An 18,438-nucleotide genomic window follows, 5' to 3' on the forward strand; every position below is an offset into this window, starting at 1 on the left:
TTACTACACACAAATTTGCACTAATCAGTCCTATCGGGTGGCCTTTCATTTCATGGCTCAATTTGAAATAGTTGTGTACATTTTGGACACATTTGCATCCTTGTAGTCACCTTTATTTTAACATTTGCTAATCCACATCACTGAATTAATATCAGGTCAGGCAGAGCTTGATCATTAAAGTACTTTGGATCAAGCCCTTCCGCTGCACAACCTGGATGCTTACACTACTAAATATTGTACAGATCAGACTGTATTTGTCACATATAACAACGTGCAGTTAAATTTGTTGTGTAAACTTGAGGTGGCTGGATGAGAATCTACAAGTATGTATGTGGGGAAGAGATTTTTTTATAGTTGAGGGCTGTTCAGTCTAGCAGACAAAGCTATAATGAGATCCAACGGCTGGAAGTTGAAGCTAGACAAATTCAGACTAGAAAAAAAGGCACGTTCAGGGTAACTAACCATTGGAACAACTTACAAGGTAGGTGGCAGGTTCTTTGTCACTTGAAGTCTTTAAGGCAAGACTGACTAGCTTTTTAAAAGAATTGCTATAGCTCAAACAGAAATTCTGGGTTTCATGCAAAATGCATTGGATGAGGTCCTTTGGCCCAATGAGGTCAGACTAGATGGTCATAATGGTCCCTTCTGAACTTAAAATTATGAACTTTGTTGCCAACATTACTTCCAAGAATTAAATGGAAAAAATAAAGCATGGATTTTGTTTCTAACACAAGACTTGTACTACAATTGTGGTAAAGCATGGGAAAAGATGAATAGTTAATTGCAAATGTTCAAACATACAGTAACTTAAAATTCTATTTACTATTTTCAGGTACAAGATATTACCCTGGAGTTGTTCCTAAACCACAAGATTAATCCTGAAGTCCGAATGGTTGCTGCCTTTGTTCTGCTTGAAACCAAACCAGGTCTTCCTGTCTTGGTGACTTTAGCTAATGCTATGCTAAAAGAACCTAGCATGCAAGTGGCAACTTTCATCTTTACGTCCCTGAGGGCTCTGGGCAGAAGTACAGCTCCGGATCTCCAAGTCGTGTAAGGGCACTACACATTATGTCTCTAAAAGAGAAACTTGCTTTCCTGAAAACTGCAATGGAGATGTTAATATGGTACAATTCACTGAATCTTTCAGGGCTTCTGCCTGCAGAATGGCTCTCAGAATACTCAGCCCCAAACTTGACAGACCTGGCTATCGATTCAGCAAAGTTTTCCGCTTTAGTATGTTTAGAGGTAAGGCTCAAATTTCTCCATCTATATTAATCACCTGTAGGCTTTGAAATAAATTACACATAAGTTAAGGATGGGAGGGGAATCACACAAGCCAATCATACAAGCCCAGTTCTACCCATAGATTTCTGAACTGCTTGTCAGTTACACATTGCACCTGAAAATTCTTCTATCATGAGGAATATAATGTCATATCTAAGGATCTTCCCTTTAAAGAGATTTATATCCCTGTGCATTTTACGTTGTACACAGCCAGCCCAATATAGCTTCCATGATGGGCTAGGAACAATGCAGACATAGGCCAAGTTTTCAAACCATAGTTGGGCACTAAAACTGACCAAAACTGAATATAAGTGGTCTGATTTCTAAAAGTGCTGAGCCTCCACAACTCCCCCTGAATTCAAATGCAGCTGTGAATGTTCAACACTTCTGACAATAGGTGCCCATCTCTAAATATTCAAGTTTGAAAATATTCAGACACAAATATTTCCTTTTCCCACGACTAAGATTTACATCCATAGCTTTTTCTTGCACCATCATACCCTTAATTCTCCTGTACAATACAGTAGATCCATGCATAGGATCCTGTTGATATCCCACTCCTCTCAATGGGAGTTTCACGCACAGGTCATAGGCAGTGTATGGCCGTTAGCTGTATAAAGAGAGAGAGCATAAGAAGACACATGCTTGCTCAACCAAATTCTAGCTATTTTCATGCAAGTTATATTTGATAATGGTGATTATTTAAGTGGTTCCCCCATATAAATGACCATGACAGCCCCAACAATTTGGCATATGTAGCTGGCAGACTAGGGGGATTATATCTATAAACACAGTCCCTCTGTATTGGGATGTTTTTATCACTTTTGTAACTCATCAGGATATTTAAAGCTATTTTTGTAAAAAAATCAATGAAAAACAAGTCCTTGAAACATTCTAAACCTATAGTGACAAATGTTGATGTATTTTGTTGTTATTAATTATTAATTATTATTATTATTTTATTTTATTATTTTATTGCAATGCCTTGGTAGATTGTTATTGCTCTGCCTTTCTTTCATGGATTTTACATAACCATTTAATCTGCTCTACAATGAAATAAGTATAGTACATACCACAGTGACCACAGTAATATACGATACACATGCTTGCTACCTTGGAGACGCAGACAGAGAGTGCCTGAAGAAATAAAATCACTAATACATGCTATGTGAACTTTTGTACCTTTTAAAATGCATTCAGGGAGATACTCTAGAAATTATTACAGAATTAAATAAAACACATTTATTAATATTTTAGGGTTTCATTTTTGAACATTGCTTTTTGTCAGCACTGGTTTTTTTCCATCAGTCTCTCAGTCTTCCTCGAGATATGCCATCTAGTCAGATACATTTATATATATCCACATCTCTCCAGATATATTGGCTACAGTGCATCATATGGCTGTGCCAACACAAATTTGCATTGGTAAATATTGGTAAATATTTTCTCAGAAAACTAAAAATATTTGCTACTCAAGCTGTATGAGTTACTGACACACACTGATGGAAAATGTCCATGCTGTCTTCAAGTTAATACATTTTGTGTAATCATCTAATCATTTACAAGCAGCAATTCTTATTAAGTGTCAGTAGGTGCAATGTTTGGATTAACAACAAGATTTCATGGCCTAGAAAGTAGACAATATGCACTGTAACACACTAAGTGTCATGTCCTACATCAGTGGCTGGTTCATATAAAGGATAATAGAGTACTAATGCTACTAGCTAATGGACCTATCTCAATTGGTGGAGACCTGTGGTTTCTGGTGTTGAACGCCCCAGATTTACTCCTGAGTGGGTGATCCAGTGTGGGATTATTACACACTAAAATGACATCTCTTGGCTGTATTGGAGACCATACGAAATTATAGCTCCTGATGGCTTAGTTTGTTGCCTCCGGTCCTTTCTCCATTAGATTCCTGTGTTATGTAATGGGATTGCGGCAATATGGGGTCTCAGTAAAGTTTATTCAACTTTGTGCTGCATTGTTGGTATAGTCTGGTCCTAAAGCCAGTTTAACCAGCATGTGGAGTATAATTCCAAAGTAAGGGTGACCCTCCCGTGGCAGAGATCTAACAGGAGTTCTTCAGCCACTCACACTAGCTGCTGCTGGTGTAACAAGGGAAGAGTGGACATAGCTGGAGGAAAGGAGCTGTAGTAGGGATGCCCCTGTGCTATCCTGGTTCTCACATATGGTTTTGGTCTTGTTGTTGTTGAAGCCCAATTTTTTTTAGAAGAGCGTTGAGGCTACTTTCACACAGCACAGGAACTAGACTGGACAGAGCTGCACCAAGATCAAGGGAGTGCAAGGGAGAGTTTTAAACCACCTTAGCACAGAGCCATCTGATGTGTTCTGTACAGATTAACCATGCCCTAGGATCTGCCCCATTGTGTATGATAAACCTAGAGAACGGGAAATACATATAAATTACATTGCTTTCTATTTACTTGACAGTTAACAATTACCGAGCAATTAGTGCCACTTCATGTAAGGAGTTACAACATTTATTACTAGATGTATTTAACTGCCTTAGAGTACTTTGGGAGACACATCTACACCTCACCATCTGTCCTTATAGGACATCTATATCACTTTCCCTAAACTGTTAGCAAAGGATGGCAAATCTGTTTCAATTCCTGATCCCCTTTGTCAAGTTACATTGAATGATGTCTTGTAAATGCACCTCATCAGCTGATGTTACAGAATCTGACCGGATGTAAATGATATAGCAGAAGCAATTGAAAAAATAGCATAATTGCTATGCAACGAGCAGGGGAGTTGTAATTTTGTCCATTAATAGTTCAAATATGCAGAATATTCTCTTTATGACAGTTTTATGCCATCAGTTTTATTACTGGGATTTCTGGCCTCTCTCATGTCATGCTGTATTGCTCATATTATGCAATTAGTAAATTGACACAGTCTGCACTCTGTGGTTTTAAAAACTAACTGAGCTTGCGTTTTACTGTATATTTTCCTTTCTCTTTAGAGTCTCTTATGATTGGAATGGCAGCCCATTCATTTACACTGAATAATGTAGGCAGCATATTCCCGTCAAGAGCATTGTCCAAATTCAGGGCCCATTTCGTTGGACACATTGCTGAACCTTTGGAGGTAAATGGGCATTCCCACAATTTTTCTCTGATTAATATCACTGTTTTTTTATTCCTCCCACACTTCTTTTTTCATTTCTGATTTACTTCTTTACGCAGGTGGGACTGAAAGCTGAAAGACTGCAGGAGATGTTAGCGAAAAGACACTTACCTGACAGTGATTCTGACAGTGCATTTGATGTGAGGGAAGTTCTGAAAACGGTGCGTTCACAGAAAAAAAAATGTAGTAAGGGGTTAATCCTACCAATGCCAGGAACATTCTAACAAATTTCTTCTTGTCACACAGCTCTCTGACTGGAAGGCGCAGCCCAGTGACAAACCTCTTGCAGCAGGCTACATGAAGATGTTTGGACAAGAAATCCTCTTTGGTGCACTTGATAAAGATTCCATCCAAATTCTATTGCAGGTAGCTCTTTGATAGTACCATCAGACACATGATCAAAAGGTGTAAAATACTGTTTCTTTTTTTTTTCTCTTTCCTTTTTTTTTAACTTTACACTCATGAGATGTTTTGCGGTAAGGATTTGATCATATACAATAAGTTCAAACTTTGATCAACGGTAATTATTATCACTGCTGGCAGATTTTCTCCTGGAGCATAATTTGTGACATGGACTATGATATTCAAGTTCTACTTATTTAAACAGAGCAAATCTATAATTGCAGGCATTGTATGGACCAGAAGAAAAAATTCCCTCAATAAAGAAATTCATAAATCATCTTCAAAGTGGTGTAGGGACCCAGTGGTCGAAAGCTTTGTTGTCTGCCGAAGTCCGTCGCATTGTGCCTATGTGTATTGGATTCCCAATGGAAACAAGCTTGTATCATGCTTCTTTCACAAATGTTGCAGGAAGTGGTAAGGCAAATTGAAAATCAAGTGGTATGCAGGACTGCAAGGTACTTTTTACACAGTTTCATATTCTTTTCTTTCTTTACAATAGTTCAAGCACAGATTTCACCAACTCCAAGTTCCGATTTCAGACTGGCTGACTTACTTAATGCCAATATTAAAGTGCGATCCAAGCTGACTGTAAGGTAAACATTTAGTACAAAATAAAACGATCATATTTCCAAATGCACAGGGCAGTTGTAAGTATCTGTCAGCTGTTTACTGTATGTGTGCAACTTCACCATGTTGTTCTAATTTTTCAGCATGGTCAAGGACATGATCTTTGTAATGGGAACTAATACACACCTGTTCCAAGCTGGATTGGAGGCACATGCTAAAGTGAATGTAAATATCCCTATGAACATTGCAGCTACTGTGAATATTAAGGATAAGAATTTCAAATTGGAAATCCCACCATGCAGCCAGGAAACTGATGTTATTACTCTAAGGTAAGATGCATACATTTTATGACTGGGATTTCTGAACTTTCTCATATCAGGTTGTATCAGTCATATTATGATACTTTTGGTGATATTATATTATCTTCCCATGTAGTAATGCGGAAAGGAATCTTTTGAAAATAAAATGCATTTCCTTTTTAGGAATCACCCCATGCAAATAATTTGGCTGACTGGCACTGTCTGGCATAACTTACTTATTACAGAGTAAATGCCTTGAATCAAAAATTATGCTTATATAAATGCCACTTCTCTCCAGTGGTCTTCACTTGCTTTTCTCTTTTAAACCACTTTTAGGCCCAAATTGTTTATAACATTTATTTCATCATTTTTTTTCTCTCAAATAACTACACAATATATATGTATTAAAAAGTTTGCATTTTTGAAAGCATAAGGTTAGGTTTAAGCAGAATGAACCCCATTGATTATAATTGGAATACATTGCTAATCACACACACACACATACACACATTCAGTGTTTTAACATTGTACAGAATTCAGCATTTCTTGTGTTCTTATCTGGTTTTCCTGTGGTGGGCATTTGATCTTCTTGCCTGATTGGGCTACTTGATTTACTACCATTCATGCAACTACAAAACACTCTGGAAAACTATTGCAGCCAGATGCCAAAGAACCAAAAACAGATAGAAATACAAGCACAAAGAGAGGCAGGGAGGAAAAAAAAAGAGAGTGTCCAAGGAATCAAAGCAGCAGACCAAAGCTTAGGAAAATGTTCACATACAAAAGACACAGAAAGCCAGGCTGAAAATTCATCACAAAGGAGAAGTGCCAGCAACAACAGAAATCTACAGTGCCCAGAAATGTTAACAAGTTTCTGTTCCAGGAATATGGCGGCCATGAAAGAATTCAGTGTTTGACCCACCTGAAGTTAGCATTCATGACTGCTGGCTCCTGGAAGCTCTGCAGGTCTCTTCAGTTTAGCAGTCATGGAGGCTGATCATTATTCACCCTTAAAAGTCCCCTCTCCCTATTATGGTCGCAAACTGTCTTATTAGACATTCTGTATTACACCCTCCTCCAAGTGTGAATCCTTCACTCCATCAAGAGTGATCATAACCAGGTTCTCCACAATGACTTTGGGGGTTCCAGTGAACATGCTCAGGAAGCATTTCCAATGCCTAAACAGAGGGGCGAGTTCTTCCACAATTGACAGAGCATCAGTTATCTGTGCAAGAGCTTCAAAGGGGTCATGGCTCAAAGTTGTTTGTTCAGTCTCTTGCATGGACCACACGTCCATTCCTGAGATCAGCTAGAAAGGGATATTTATGCCAAACACTCTGAGTGGGTCCCAGTGTGGGTCAGGCTAAAGGGAATATTAAGGAAATAAATAATAATAATAATAATGAATATTAATAATAATGCTGAGCATTTACCTGGAGCTTCAAATTTAACTAATGTACAGCACTCCTGCAAAACTAGTCAGTAGTTTTCCCTGTCTGTCAGAAAAGGAAACTGAGACACAGAAATGTTAAATGACTTGTTCCAGGTCAGAGAGCGAGCCAGCATTAGAACTGTGGGATTAGAACTCAGGAGCCACGCCTTCCTATTCAAACCACTTCCCTTGCTCACTTCTGAGTATCAAAGCACAGTAAGTTATATGTCACCTGAAATCATCTTAGATAAAAATAATTAGATAATGCCTAATCAAACACATAAATTAATGGTATAGACTCTAGCAAAGATGAACCAAGTTTTATCACCGTCAGTTTTTCTTATGCTTATAAAAGAATTTCAAAACTATGCTCCGAAACAAGTGAGTAATGGCATATGCACTCAGAATGAAACAATGTGCACATAAGGGGAATGATCAGAGAATAAAACATAGAACCATGTCACCAAGGTACTTCTGGGACAAGTAAAATCTTAAATGTAAAAGGAAAAAGATTAAGTCAATATATGGAGAATTAGCAGGAAACCTTAATTTAATGTGGATTTGTTTTGCATGATATTTTGAATAGTTCAGTTCTTCCTGTCAAGTTATAAGAAATCTATTGGAGACAATATTTTGGAAATTTTCTGACACTATTTACCTAGTTAGCTTTGTATCCTCTGTTAAAGAAACCACAGGGAATGGTTCTTAAGGGCAGGCTGAGAAGTTGGAGATGTTTGCTATTTAGAGCCCTTTGTGAGCAGCCTTCATAATGAAACTATATTTTACAATATGGCACTTTGATTCAGTCTTTATGGACTTCACACTCAGTGAGCTACCTAGGCATCACAGAAACACGGTTCAAAGAGACCTTAAAAAGTCACCTAGTCCAACCAACGTGCACTGAGAGCTTACAGTGACATTACAGATAGTGAGAAGATAGTTGGCTGCATGGAGAAGCTAGTATGACTGTCTCCTGTCACTCATGCTTTGAGAGTGACCAGACTTCCATGGGCATGTAACTGTGAGTAAAATCTGGTTCAATATTATCTAGGCTGGTACACCATATCTGTGAGAATGGTGAGATGCATGAGACTCCAGCAGTAAATAAAAACCCAGATGAGAAATCACTGCCTTTTGAAGAATTGATTTACAGTGTTGATGATAAAGACACTGAAGCCCCAAGACAAGACAGCAAATTTAGGACTTGGACTCCCTTTTCAACACACATCACAACTACCCATTAATAATACTACATGAAAAATACAAAGCATTTGTTTTAATCCAATCCAATCAAAGTTAAACTGAATTTGAGAAACAATACAAACCCAAGGTATTTTTAAAACCTTTTCCACACACTTATTGGGTTTTGCATATTTATTGATATTATATTCAGCTTGCTAGCAGATGGCCACTTAAAAACATATTTTTTCCTATAACATTTACAGGAAGAAATGTAAATAAGCTTTGGGGAAAATCAGAGCCTTGTGCTTAAAGTATATGTAAGGAGAGATGCCAGAGAATGCATGCTCTGAAAATGTATCTCATATTCTTAATGACAAGCTATTGAAATATATACATTCACTTGCATAGTGCTGTGTCCCAGTTTTTAAAAAATTGTAGGTTGGCCTGGCAGAAATTGCTTCACAGGAGCCTCTTATAAATAAGATTAATGACAGAATTGCACAATTTTATGTGACATGAGATAATTTCACTCTCCTAGAAAGGAGTACACAAGTGGGCCAGTGTGTGGTACAGGACATTACTAAGGAGATGTGGTGTGCATGTGTGGGAGGGAAGTTCAATACCAGTTCAAAACTTTATTTTTTTTAACATTCTTGCACCAGATTCTGAATTAATTTTTCCTGTTATTAATCAGGAGTAATTCTGTGGATTTCAACGGAGGTACTTTGGCTTTTCACTGGTGCAAATGAGATCAGAATTTGGCCATAGGGTTGTTACTTGCGTACCATTTATGTAGTTCTTATAGGTAGTGTTTTAAAATGAATAAAGACTTTTTTAAAATAATGAAACATATTCATATATAGCTCTTATTTTCTTTTTTCTATGCTAGTACTTAGGACAACACTTGCTGCTGACATAATTGGGCCCAGTTCAACAGAATCGCCCCCCCACACTCACACGCACACACAGATACACATTGAATTTGGCTGATATTATATCACAGATAAATGAACAGCTTCTTCTGTTATCCAAGAAATACACTAATACATATATTGGAAAATCTCCCTTTTATTTTCTCCCTTGTATGGGGATCACAGAGAACAGATTCTTTCATACCATAGCTGTAGGTCCTCTTTGTAACTATTTTTTTCTTGTTAAAGAGCCAGAGCTGGCTCTTGCAGCGTATTTTTACTGTGCTGTGTGATTCTGCAGACATTGACATGTGTCACCTCTGATGCAGCTGCATTGTCAACTCTCTGAGCACAACAGGGAGGAATTGATCCTCCGCTTTCATTAGGTGGCAGGAGTAGACTACTGGCATAAAAAAATACCAAAAAAAAAAAAAAAATAGGAGAGCTTTGTGCCTGGAGACCCAGCCTGCTGTTCGGTGGTCATTTAAATTATTGAATGGGACTGAAATAAAAGCCATTTGCTTTTTCCTTTGTCTCCCTTATCCAGATGAGCCATCTGAAATGCATGTTGATTTGTATTTTCTTTTATCCACTCAGCTTGTTAGGAAGAATATTTCACTTCAGATTCCATTCTTCAAGGTTCTACTCACGCTCAGCATGGAGCGTTGCTGTCATGTCCTTATCTAAAACGGGAGAGCAGGAAAAGCAAACAAAGCCCCCCTGGGTGACACGTGTTTTATTGAGGTGTTCCACATGAAGTGCAATTGTATGCTTTACAGTGCACGCAGCATGGCAAGAGTCTTCAAGAGGAAGAGAGCACCATCAAATGAATACAAATTCACCTTTCAAATAGGGAAGATTGAGAGCTCTCAGACTTTCACACAGTGTGGACCTCATTATAATAGAGATCATCTCATAGGCCATCTCCCCATTCATGGTCAGGCAGGCCACCTCCTCTCATTCACAACCTCATAACAACCCTGTGGTAGCTACAGCAATTGCTGACATGAAAAAGGAACATTAGGAGAGTACATAAGGTATTTTTAGTTGTATTTTAATGCTATTAAACAGCTAGAAATAAAGAGCAAGCACCAGAGGTAAGATCCTCATCTCTGTGTGGGCCCCCTTACAACAGGTAAAAGGGCTGGAGAGGTGTAAAGGGACCTTAAAAGCCCCACATCTGGCTAAGGGAGGATTCTCCAGGCCATGGGGCAGCCCAGGATTGGGAAGGCACCAGGGGCAGCTCTAGGGATTTTGCCGCCCCAAGCACGGCAGGCAGGCTGCCTCCGGCGGTTTGCCTGCGGGAGGTCCACCAAAGCCGCGGGACCAGCGGACCCTCTGCAGGCAAGCGGCCGGAGGCAGCCTGCCTGCCACCCTCGTGGCGCCGGCAGAGCGCCCCCCGCAGCTTGCCGCCCCAAGCATGCACTTGGCGTGCTGAGGCCTGGAGCTGCCCCTGGAAGGCACAAAGGTGGCTTAATGCCACCTCAGCCCCCTTCTCATTCTGAGCCTTTAAGGGGTGCAGTACAGAATCTCATCCTATGTTACTAGTACCAGATCCGAGTGCTCTTGGACCACCAGCAGTCCACAGACAACAGCTTAGGAACCTCGGTACTGAATATTATTATGTAAATGAAGTTCTGACCATTCCTGGTCTGGGAAAAGCAATGATTCTAGTGATAATGCAGTTGCAGCAAGTTGCGGATGTTTTATTCAGGTGACTCTTGGCACCTCTCTTCAATGGCATTTTTAATAAATGTCACACAAGAATTTACATTTCATGGAATACTTTCCCTGGTGTTTATTATTTTTAATTATAAAAAAGAGAGGATGAAGTAGCAGTTGAGAAACAAGCATGCCAAGTGCTAGTCTTTTCTAGGCTATGTACAATTTTGAAAATTAGAAAGAAGGCCATAATTTCCAAACATGGGAGCCAAAAGCTAAGCAATTAAATCCATAGCTAGACACCAGACTAAGTGGCCCCATTTTCCAATGTGCTTACATGCACAGAGCCCACTGCTTTCAAAGACTGTTGCAGGCAGGTGTGCAGCACCTCTGAAAATCTAAGTATGAACACAGGGGCCTATATTTTTGCACCCAACTTTGAAAATGTTGGTCTACATTTCTCTGCAGCCTTTATAGGGCTTGACAATCTCACTAGCAGGATGACTTCTGTAAATATCTGTGAAGTAATTTGCAAGGTAGAATGTTTGTTGCTAAGTACATGCCACAAGATATAATTCAGATCTTTTCCTCAGAAGTGCTTATCGATACAACGTTCCTCTTCATGTTTATTCTGCAGGTCTAAGACATATGCTGTTACACGAAATCTTGAAGACTTAGCTGCCGCTAAGATGACACCAATTCTTCTACCTGAGGCAGTGCCTGACATAATGAAGCTGTCCTTCGATTCAGGTTCCGCATCAAGCGAGAGTGATAAAATAAGGGTAACACATATTGGATTTTGAACACTCCTTTTGTTTTTTTGATCAGTGTAAGATTATCTCCTTTATCCAGAAGTGAATTTGTATTAATTATTTCTGACCCATTATTTTTTTCAAAATAAGTCAAGTACAACCTTCAGACAAAAATAACCCAATAGTAATGCTATAACAAAAATCTGGAATTTAACCACAGTGTCAGGCTAACATACTTGTTTTTAGAAACCATTACATTGTCTTGACTAATTAATTTTTGCAATTTCCTGTGGGAAAGACCCACAACCCTTTAAATGCATTGTAACTCTCATGTAGCCTTCCTGTAAATTAACAGAGGGTCACAAAATGTTCCATGCGGCGATGGGTGGATTATTCAACAAGTAGAACTGAACTCTAATGTTGAGAAATGGAGCATTTCTGGTTCAGGGATGAATGTCTGTTTTTGTGACAAAAAAAAGATTCAGAAAATGTTCTTTGATAAATAGATGACTTAATACTATGCATATTAATACAGAACTCTGAGTAATAATTTGTTTAAACTACAATACAGAACCATATTTCCCACGCCCCCCAGAAGCAGTGCAAAGGCTGGGGGGAGTCAGGGGTAACAGAGGATCTGAGTGAGAGGGAAATAATTGCTGAGAAGGAGCCTGGGTGTGAACTTGAAGGGTTGTTGGGTATGGGTGGGAAAAGTATTGAACAGGTTTTTTGGTTGTTTTTTTGGGGGGGTGGGGGGTGGGGAGAGGTACTGTTAGGGAGCTTCCCCCATACGGATCCTGGTTGGCCTCCTCCATTCAGTCAGGCACATGTGTCCCTGCACCACCACTTAAGACACCCACTCCCCACATCCCCATGTATCCTTGCACCCCCTGTCCACATGTGTCTCCCCAACTGCACTCAAACATCTACTATCCCCATCTCCATGTGGCCCTGCACCCCCACCTCATCCCCATATGTCTCTATGCCCCCACTCAGACACCCTATATCCCTATGTAGCTCTGCACCCCCTTCCCCATCACCATGTGGACCTGCACCTCCCTTACCCATGGCCCTACGCCTCCACTCCCATTCAGCCCCTGCCCCAGTCTATCCTCCCCCACTAGCCCTTATGAGCCCTTGTCTGACCCCACCAGCATTCCCGCTGTCTGTCTCCTCATAGCCCCTGTCTCCTGACCTGGCCTGCTGTGAAGAAGGCTCTTTTCTTCCCTAGCTGGCTGGGAGTTGCCGCTGTGTTCTAGTGCCACAGCGCACTCTGGTGGGCAAAAGGTGGAACTGCAGAAGTTATTTTCTGCTGGGAGCTGCTGCAGTCTGTTGCCACAGCGCCCTCTGGTGGATAAAAGGGAGAACTGCAGCAAGTTTTCAGCAGAAGCTTTTTTCTGCGCAAAATATTAAACCTATGCATGGCTCATTAATTACGCATGCATGCAGTGGTGCGGAATTCCCCCAGGAGTATATAAGGTAGAGCAGCCCCTGTGGCACTGAAACAAGCTGAATCCTCCTAGTCTGTGTCTCTCTGCTGCATCTGCGGAGAGCTGCAGCACAGAATCTGGCCCTGACTGTTGAACTGACGCTAAATGAACAGTAACTAAATGATAAGCCTAACTTGAACGATTCCCAGCATAGCTGGAATTTACCTACAAAAGAAAGAGCTACCATTAAAAGCTCTATTTTTAGAGTATGCCTTTGACAACTCAGGAATCTTGTAAGGCAGTCCACAAAAATGTGAAGTATTTACTCATTTCTGAAAAAGTAAAATTGATTGTAAACCTTTTACTACATTTAAAGAGGCACTATGCACCTGGCTGGTGGAAAGTCATGGTTCTGTCCCTTTAGCTGTTAGCTTCATTGCTCAGGGAAACCATAAATTGCATTGCACAGATTTAGTTCCAACCTCTTAACTGTAATTCAGTGGGTCCTTTGGAACCATTGTTTGCCATATATGGAATGCTTGGGGGAAGCACTTTCTAATGTCATCCACTTTGGCCATCTAGGAGATCTTTGTGGCTTTCTTAGCTGATGAAACCTGTAGTCCTTACTAAAACTCTGTCAAGGCAAATGCTCCATTGACTTGAGTAAGGGCTCCACAGTTTGGCTCAAGGTTTATTGTAGGACAGAATTTCATACTATACATTTATTTTTGTCTAGAACTTCTAGTCATTATAGGGTTACCGAGATACTGGGATTCAGTGAACACAGCTTGAATCACTGAACAAACAAAGCAAGATAAAATAATTAGCACGATTAGGTGGAACTCCATTTTCCAGCCTTAAATCCTGATGCTCCTTCCCCTTCTATTCAAATTGAAACCATAAACGTGAGATGACATGGCCTACTTGACCATGAGATGACATGGCCAGTTTGACCAGCTGACAACAGCGTCATTCCATGTCAGATGACCAGAATCTCAAGCAAATCATTTAATCACCTCTATAAAACATACAGGAATCTATTCTTAAAACAGAAGACTTAACAAGATTATTTTTTTTATTGGCATCACAGAATCTAACATTGATATGTGTTTATTACACAATAGGGTAGACTGTCTTCAGAAATCATTTCAACAGGAAACATCTATTCAGCTGGACAATCATCCCAACAGAAAGTACCATCTGTTCGTTCCATGTGCTTCAATGCAAGTACATTTGGAGTTGAAATTTGCGCAGAAAGAAGAAGTGTGAATGCTGCATTTATCAGAAAGGCTCCTCTCTATTACCTGGTTGGGGAGAATGCTTTTAAACTTATCTGCAAACCAGGTAAATACTATTGTCTTGAGAGAAACTAATAAATATTTGTCTTTCTATCTTAGGCACTTTCATGGCCCCTATTACCTTAGTATCTCAGCACCTTACAATATTTAATATATTTATCGTCACTACACCCCAGAGAGACTAAATGACTAGTCCATGGTTATACATGAAATCTCTAACAGAGAAAGATATTGAGCAAAGGTTTCCCAAGTCCCAGGCTAGTGGCCTGAACTCTGAACCATCCTTTAAATATCCAGAGGCAAGCACAATATCTAATTAATTAATTAATATATAAACACAAAAATTCATGTGAATTTGTCAAGACCGATATGGCAACAAATGTGTAATTCTCTTATCAGAGCTGTTGCCAAGAAAGGCACCGCCAATAAACTCTGGTCAAAAAAGCAATTTATTCCAGTGACCTGGATGTGCTGACTGGATTATCTGCAATTTTTTTATTCACTTGAAATGAATCTAGCGTCATGCTCAACACTGAAAAATGTGTGTAAGTTCAATTTGCATGACACACTATCGAAGTCACTAAATACCAGAAATATCCATTTTCACCAAATGCAAATATAACTGCAAAGAAAAAATGTTGCTTTATCTCCCACATACAATATAAAATCAGAAATTGGCACATTCTGGGCTATTGTAGTCCTCTACTGCTATTAATAACAAAAAACAGGAACAATACTGTTATACAATACTACGGCTAGTGTAGTCCTCTGCTGCTATTAATAACAATAACCAGCAACAGTGATATTAATTGCCATGTAATGTCAGTCCATACAGGGTCATCAATTGAGAAAATACAAGTAACAATCCAAGCAGGTGCTCAGGCTGCTGCAAAAATGGTGCGTTTAGTAAAATTTGAAGACGCGGAAACTGAACTGGCTTCTGGCAAAGAGGCAATTAAAAAACTGAAGAAAATCCTTGATGATCCCACAGCCCAGACCCAGGTACTTATCTAATATATACACTTCTAGACTTGCAGGGGACAATATACACACACTTGGTACACTCTTAATAGTAAATAAAGTGACAATCACAAGGCAAACTTAGTACTTTTGATAGTGTAGGAAATAAAACATCATACAGTATTAACTTCAGTCATGCATAATTCTATGCACGGTAACTTCTACACGTAGTCATCTAAATGTATTGGTTTAGAGCACCATCCCATGTGGACATCACTAAAACATGTTCTAAACAGAGATGAAGTTTCTATTTGGGGACTAGACCTTGCTTTCTGAAGGACAGCAGAAAGACTTCTTTCTCTCAGAAGAGCATTTTACGTAAAAACTTCCGCAAGTGAACAGAATAATAATTGTCTTTCTCTGCTCATATCTTCTACTAGGGAAAATCACTCATTATCCGAAAAGGCAGAAAATCATCATCCAGCTCTAGCAGCAGCAGCAGCAGCAGCAGCAGCAGTAGCAGCAGCAACAGTAACTCCAGCTCATCCAGCAGCCAGTCCAGCAGTGATTCTCAGCGTAAGGCAGGTGACCGGATAAATCTGAAGAAGAAAGATGTATCTTCCTTTGACGATTCATTGGGCCCACCAAGCAAGAAACAGCAGAAGGAGCAGCAAGAACATGAGCAGAAAGGGCCCCGCAGCAAAGGGCATTCTAAAACCAAAGTAAAGAAGTTATCTCCATTTGGGAAAAGCAGCAGCAGTAGCAGCAGCAGCAGCAGTAGCAGTAGTAGCAGCAGCAGCAGCAAAGCTGTTGGAGGAAGACATACAGCTAAGACACATTCTAAGAAGCCACCTACTGTACAAGCTACTAGTGCTGATAAAGAGAGAGGTTTTCATGAGAAGAAACATTCCAAGGCTGCACGCAAACAGCAGAGCAGCTCTAGCAGCAGCAGCAGTAGCAGCAGCAGTGAAACCACCACCGGCAGACCCAGCAGCAGCAGCAGCAGCAGCAGCAGCAGCAGCAGTGAAAATGCTGATAAAACTCGCTACGATGCCAAGAAGCATTCCAAGGAGTCGTATCCTTTCAGCAAAACTGATAGAAAAGATGAGAGGAAACAGGCTAAGTCTCAAAGGACCAGTCGCAGCAGTTATGACTCATCTGAGGATTGGGTAACCATTTTTAATGTATCATAGTTGAATGTGATATGATTCTTGTTGAATCATTACAGGCAATAATTTGTTTTGGAATTTTGCAGGAACAGCATGTTCCAGAAATGTACCGACTCCGCTTCAAGTCCCATTTGGTAAGTCCAATATTTAAGTGTTTACTTTAATGATCATTAAACTAAGAAGTTAAGCGGATATTAGAGCAAACCCATATGGCTCCATGCCAGGAAGATTGACAATAGATACTGATTTTGAGCTGAGGCAGTTAGTGAGAAAAATTCAGAGAGAAGAGGGAAAATATTCAGATAGTGTTCATTGATCTTTGCCCAAGTTCCCAGGAAAGTCATCCGGAGGTGTACAAAGAAGAAAATGATACCGAACTTTGTGTGCAGCTTGTTCAAGCCATATATGTAGGTGCAATGTCAACAGTCAAAACTTCCTAGTAGTGAAAGAGAATGATCGCTAAAGGTGGGAGTGAATCAGGGATCAGCACTGAGCCCTTTCTTGTTTATCCTCATCCGGGATACCCTTACAAGGAACATACAAAAGAAGGAAGCACTTTGGTGCACGTTTTTTGCAGATTATATCATTCTACGCAGTGAGGAGAAAGATAGTCTAGAAGAGGATCTTTATAAATAGAGAGATGTGTAGGAGAGACGGACTCAAAATAAGCAGAGGAAAAACAATATACGGTATGTAATTTTAATAATGTGGCCACTGAAGAATTATTCCTACAACTAGATGGACAGACAACACCAAACCCACAAAATGTCAAGTATCTGGGTTCCAGAAAATGGGGAAGTAGAGGATGAAATTAGAGCTAGGGTAATAAATGCCTGGCTCCAATGGAGATAGATAAGTGGTGTAATATGTGGCAGAAAGATACCAGTAAGATTAAAAGGGAAGTCTATAAAACTAGACCATCCAGTTTTAAGGTCTGGCGCTGTGGGTTGGGCTTCAAAGAAGACATATGAGCAAGTGACCTGTTCCACAGAAAACCGGGACTGTGGAGATGGATGAGTGCCATAAGTAAGAAAGACCACATGAGGAATGTGTATGTTTGAGACATTCGTACGAGAGTCCAACAGATGAAGAATGAAGGAAATAGAGAGAGAGGCTGACTCAAGGAAAAGTTGTGGGATGTCATAAGGGAAGACATGTTAGCATGTGATGAGATAGAGGATATGGCATTAAACAGAGCACTTTGAAGGGAGAGGACTTGTAGAGCAGTTACTGGGAAGATAGGAGGAGAAAAATGACTTTTATGTTCATTTCACATGGACATTCTGAAGAGTGAGTGACCCCAAATAATTTAATATCCAATGTCAGAATGTGAAGAATACTATGGTGTCATCTAGAGCAGCCACAATGGACTGATAATCATTTTTATTATTGATAATATTATTATAATACCTGCATATTGCTGTAGCCCTAGAAGCCTTAACAAGATCAAGGCTATTCTGAGTTAGGTGGTGTAGAACCATATAGTAAATAACAAGCAGGCGTGGCATGGGAGCGGGGAAGGAGAAAGGGATAACAAAATAATAAGATGTTTTAGCACAGACTAGCTATGTGCAGAATTCTTAGACAATCAGTAGCAGTAATAAGAGCTTGCCACCTACCTAGACATTATCAGAAGGCAGATTCTGTGTGCATCACAGCAGAGGTGAGTTTTAAGGAGGTACTTAAATGAGGAGGATAATGTGGTGGCTTTATGGATTTTTCCTGTAAAGTTCTTGTTATTAGGGCTGGTCACAAAATAGGAAAACAGTTTTGTGAAATGTATAATGAAAAAATCCTGCCCTTTTTTATACAAATAAAATATTTTTAACCAGCTCTAGTTTTATAATGAGATGTTACACTGCTTAGGTGCCTCCGTGTGACCTAGTATCTGATTACTGACACAAGAGCTTCCAGTTAGGAGAGGGAGTTTTCATGAT

The 18,438-nt window shown here is 39.8% G+C and overlaps 1 protein-coding gene across 2 annotated transcripts in view; it reads left to right on the plus strand.

The window, feature by feature from the left end:
- LOC120370896 (vitellogenin-1-like) overlaps positions 1-18,438 on the plus strand; it is a 44,938-nt gene that overhangs the window by 14,061 nt on the left and 12,439 nt on the right. For both annotated transcript variants that reach the window (XM_039486202.1, XM_039486204.1), the window contains 13 exons: positions 833-1,050; positions 1,148-1,245; positions 4,274-4,398; positions 4,497-4,598; positions 4,684-4,803; positions 5,064-5,253; positions 5,339-5,432; positions 5,550-5,735; positions 11,530-11,674; positions 14,199-14,418; positions 15,199-15,374; positions 15,773-16,501; positions 16,588-16,635. In XM_039486202.1, the coding sequence (XP_039342136.1) occupies positions 833-1,050; positions 1,148-1,245; positions 4,274-4,398; positions 4,497-4,598; positions 4,684-4,803; positions 5,064-5,253; positions 5,339-5,432; positions 5,550-5,735; positions 11,530-11,674; positions 14,199-14,418; positions 15,199-15,374; positions 15,773-16,501; positions 16,588-16,635 (2,451 nt within the window). The remainder of the gene's footprint in view (positions 1-832; positions 1,051-1,147; positions 1,246-4,273; positions 4,399-4,496; positions 4,599-4,683; positions 4,804-5,063; positions 5,254-5,338; positions 5,433-5,549; positions 5,736-11,529; positions 11,675-14,198; positions 14,419-15,198; positions 15,375-15,772; positions 16,502-16,587; positions 16,636-18,438) is intronic.

Source organism: Mauremys reevesii, linkage group 8 (genome assembly GCF_016161935.1).
Source record: "Mauremys reevesii isolate NIE-2019 linkage group 8, ASM1616193v1, whole genome shotgun sequence".
NCBI classification, from domain to species: Eukaryota; Metazoa; Chordata; order Testudines; family Geoemydidae; genus Mauremys; species Mauremys reevesii.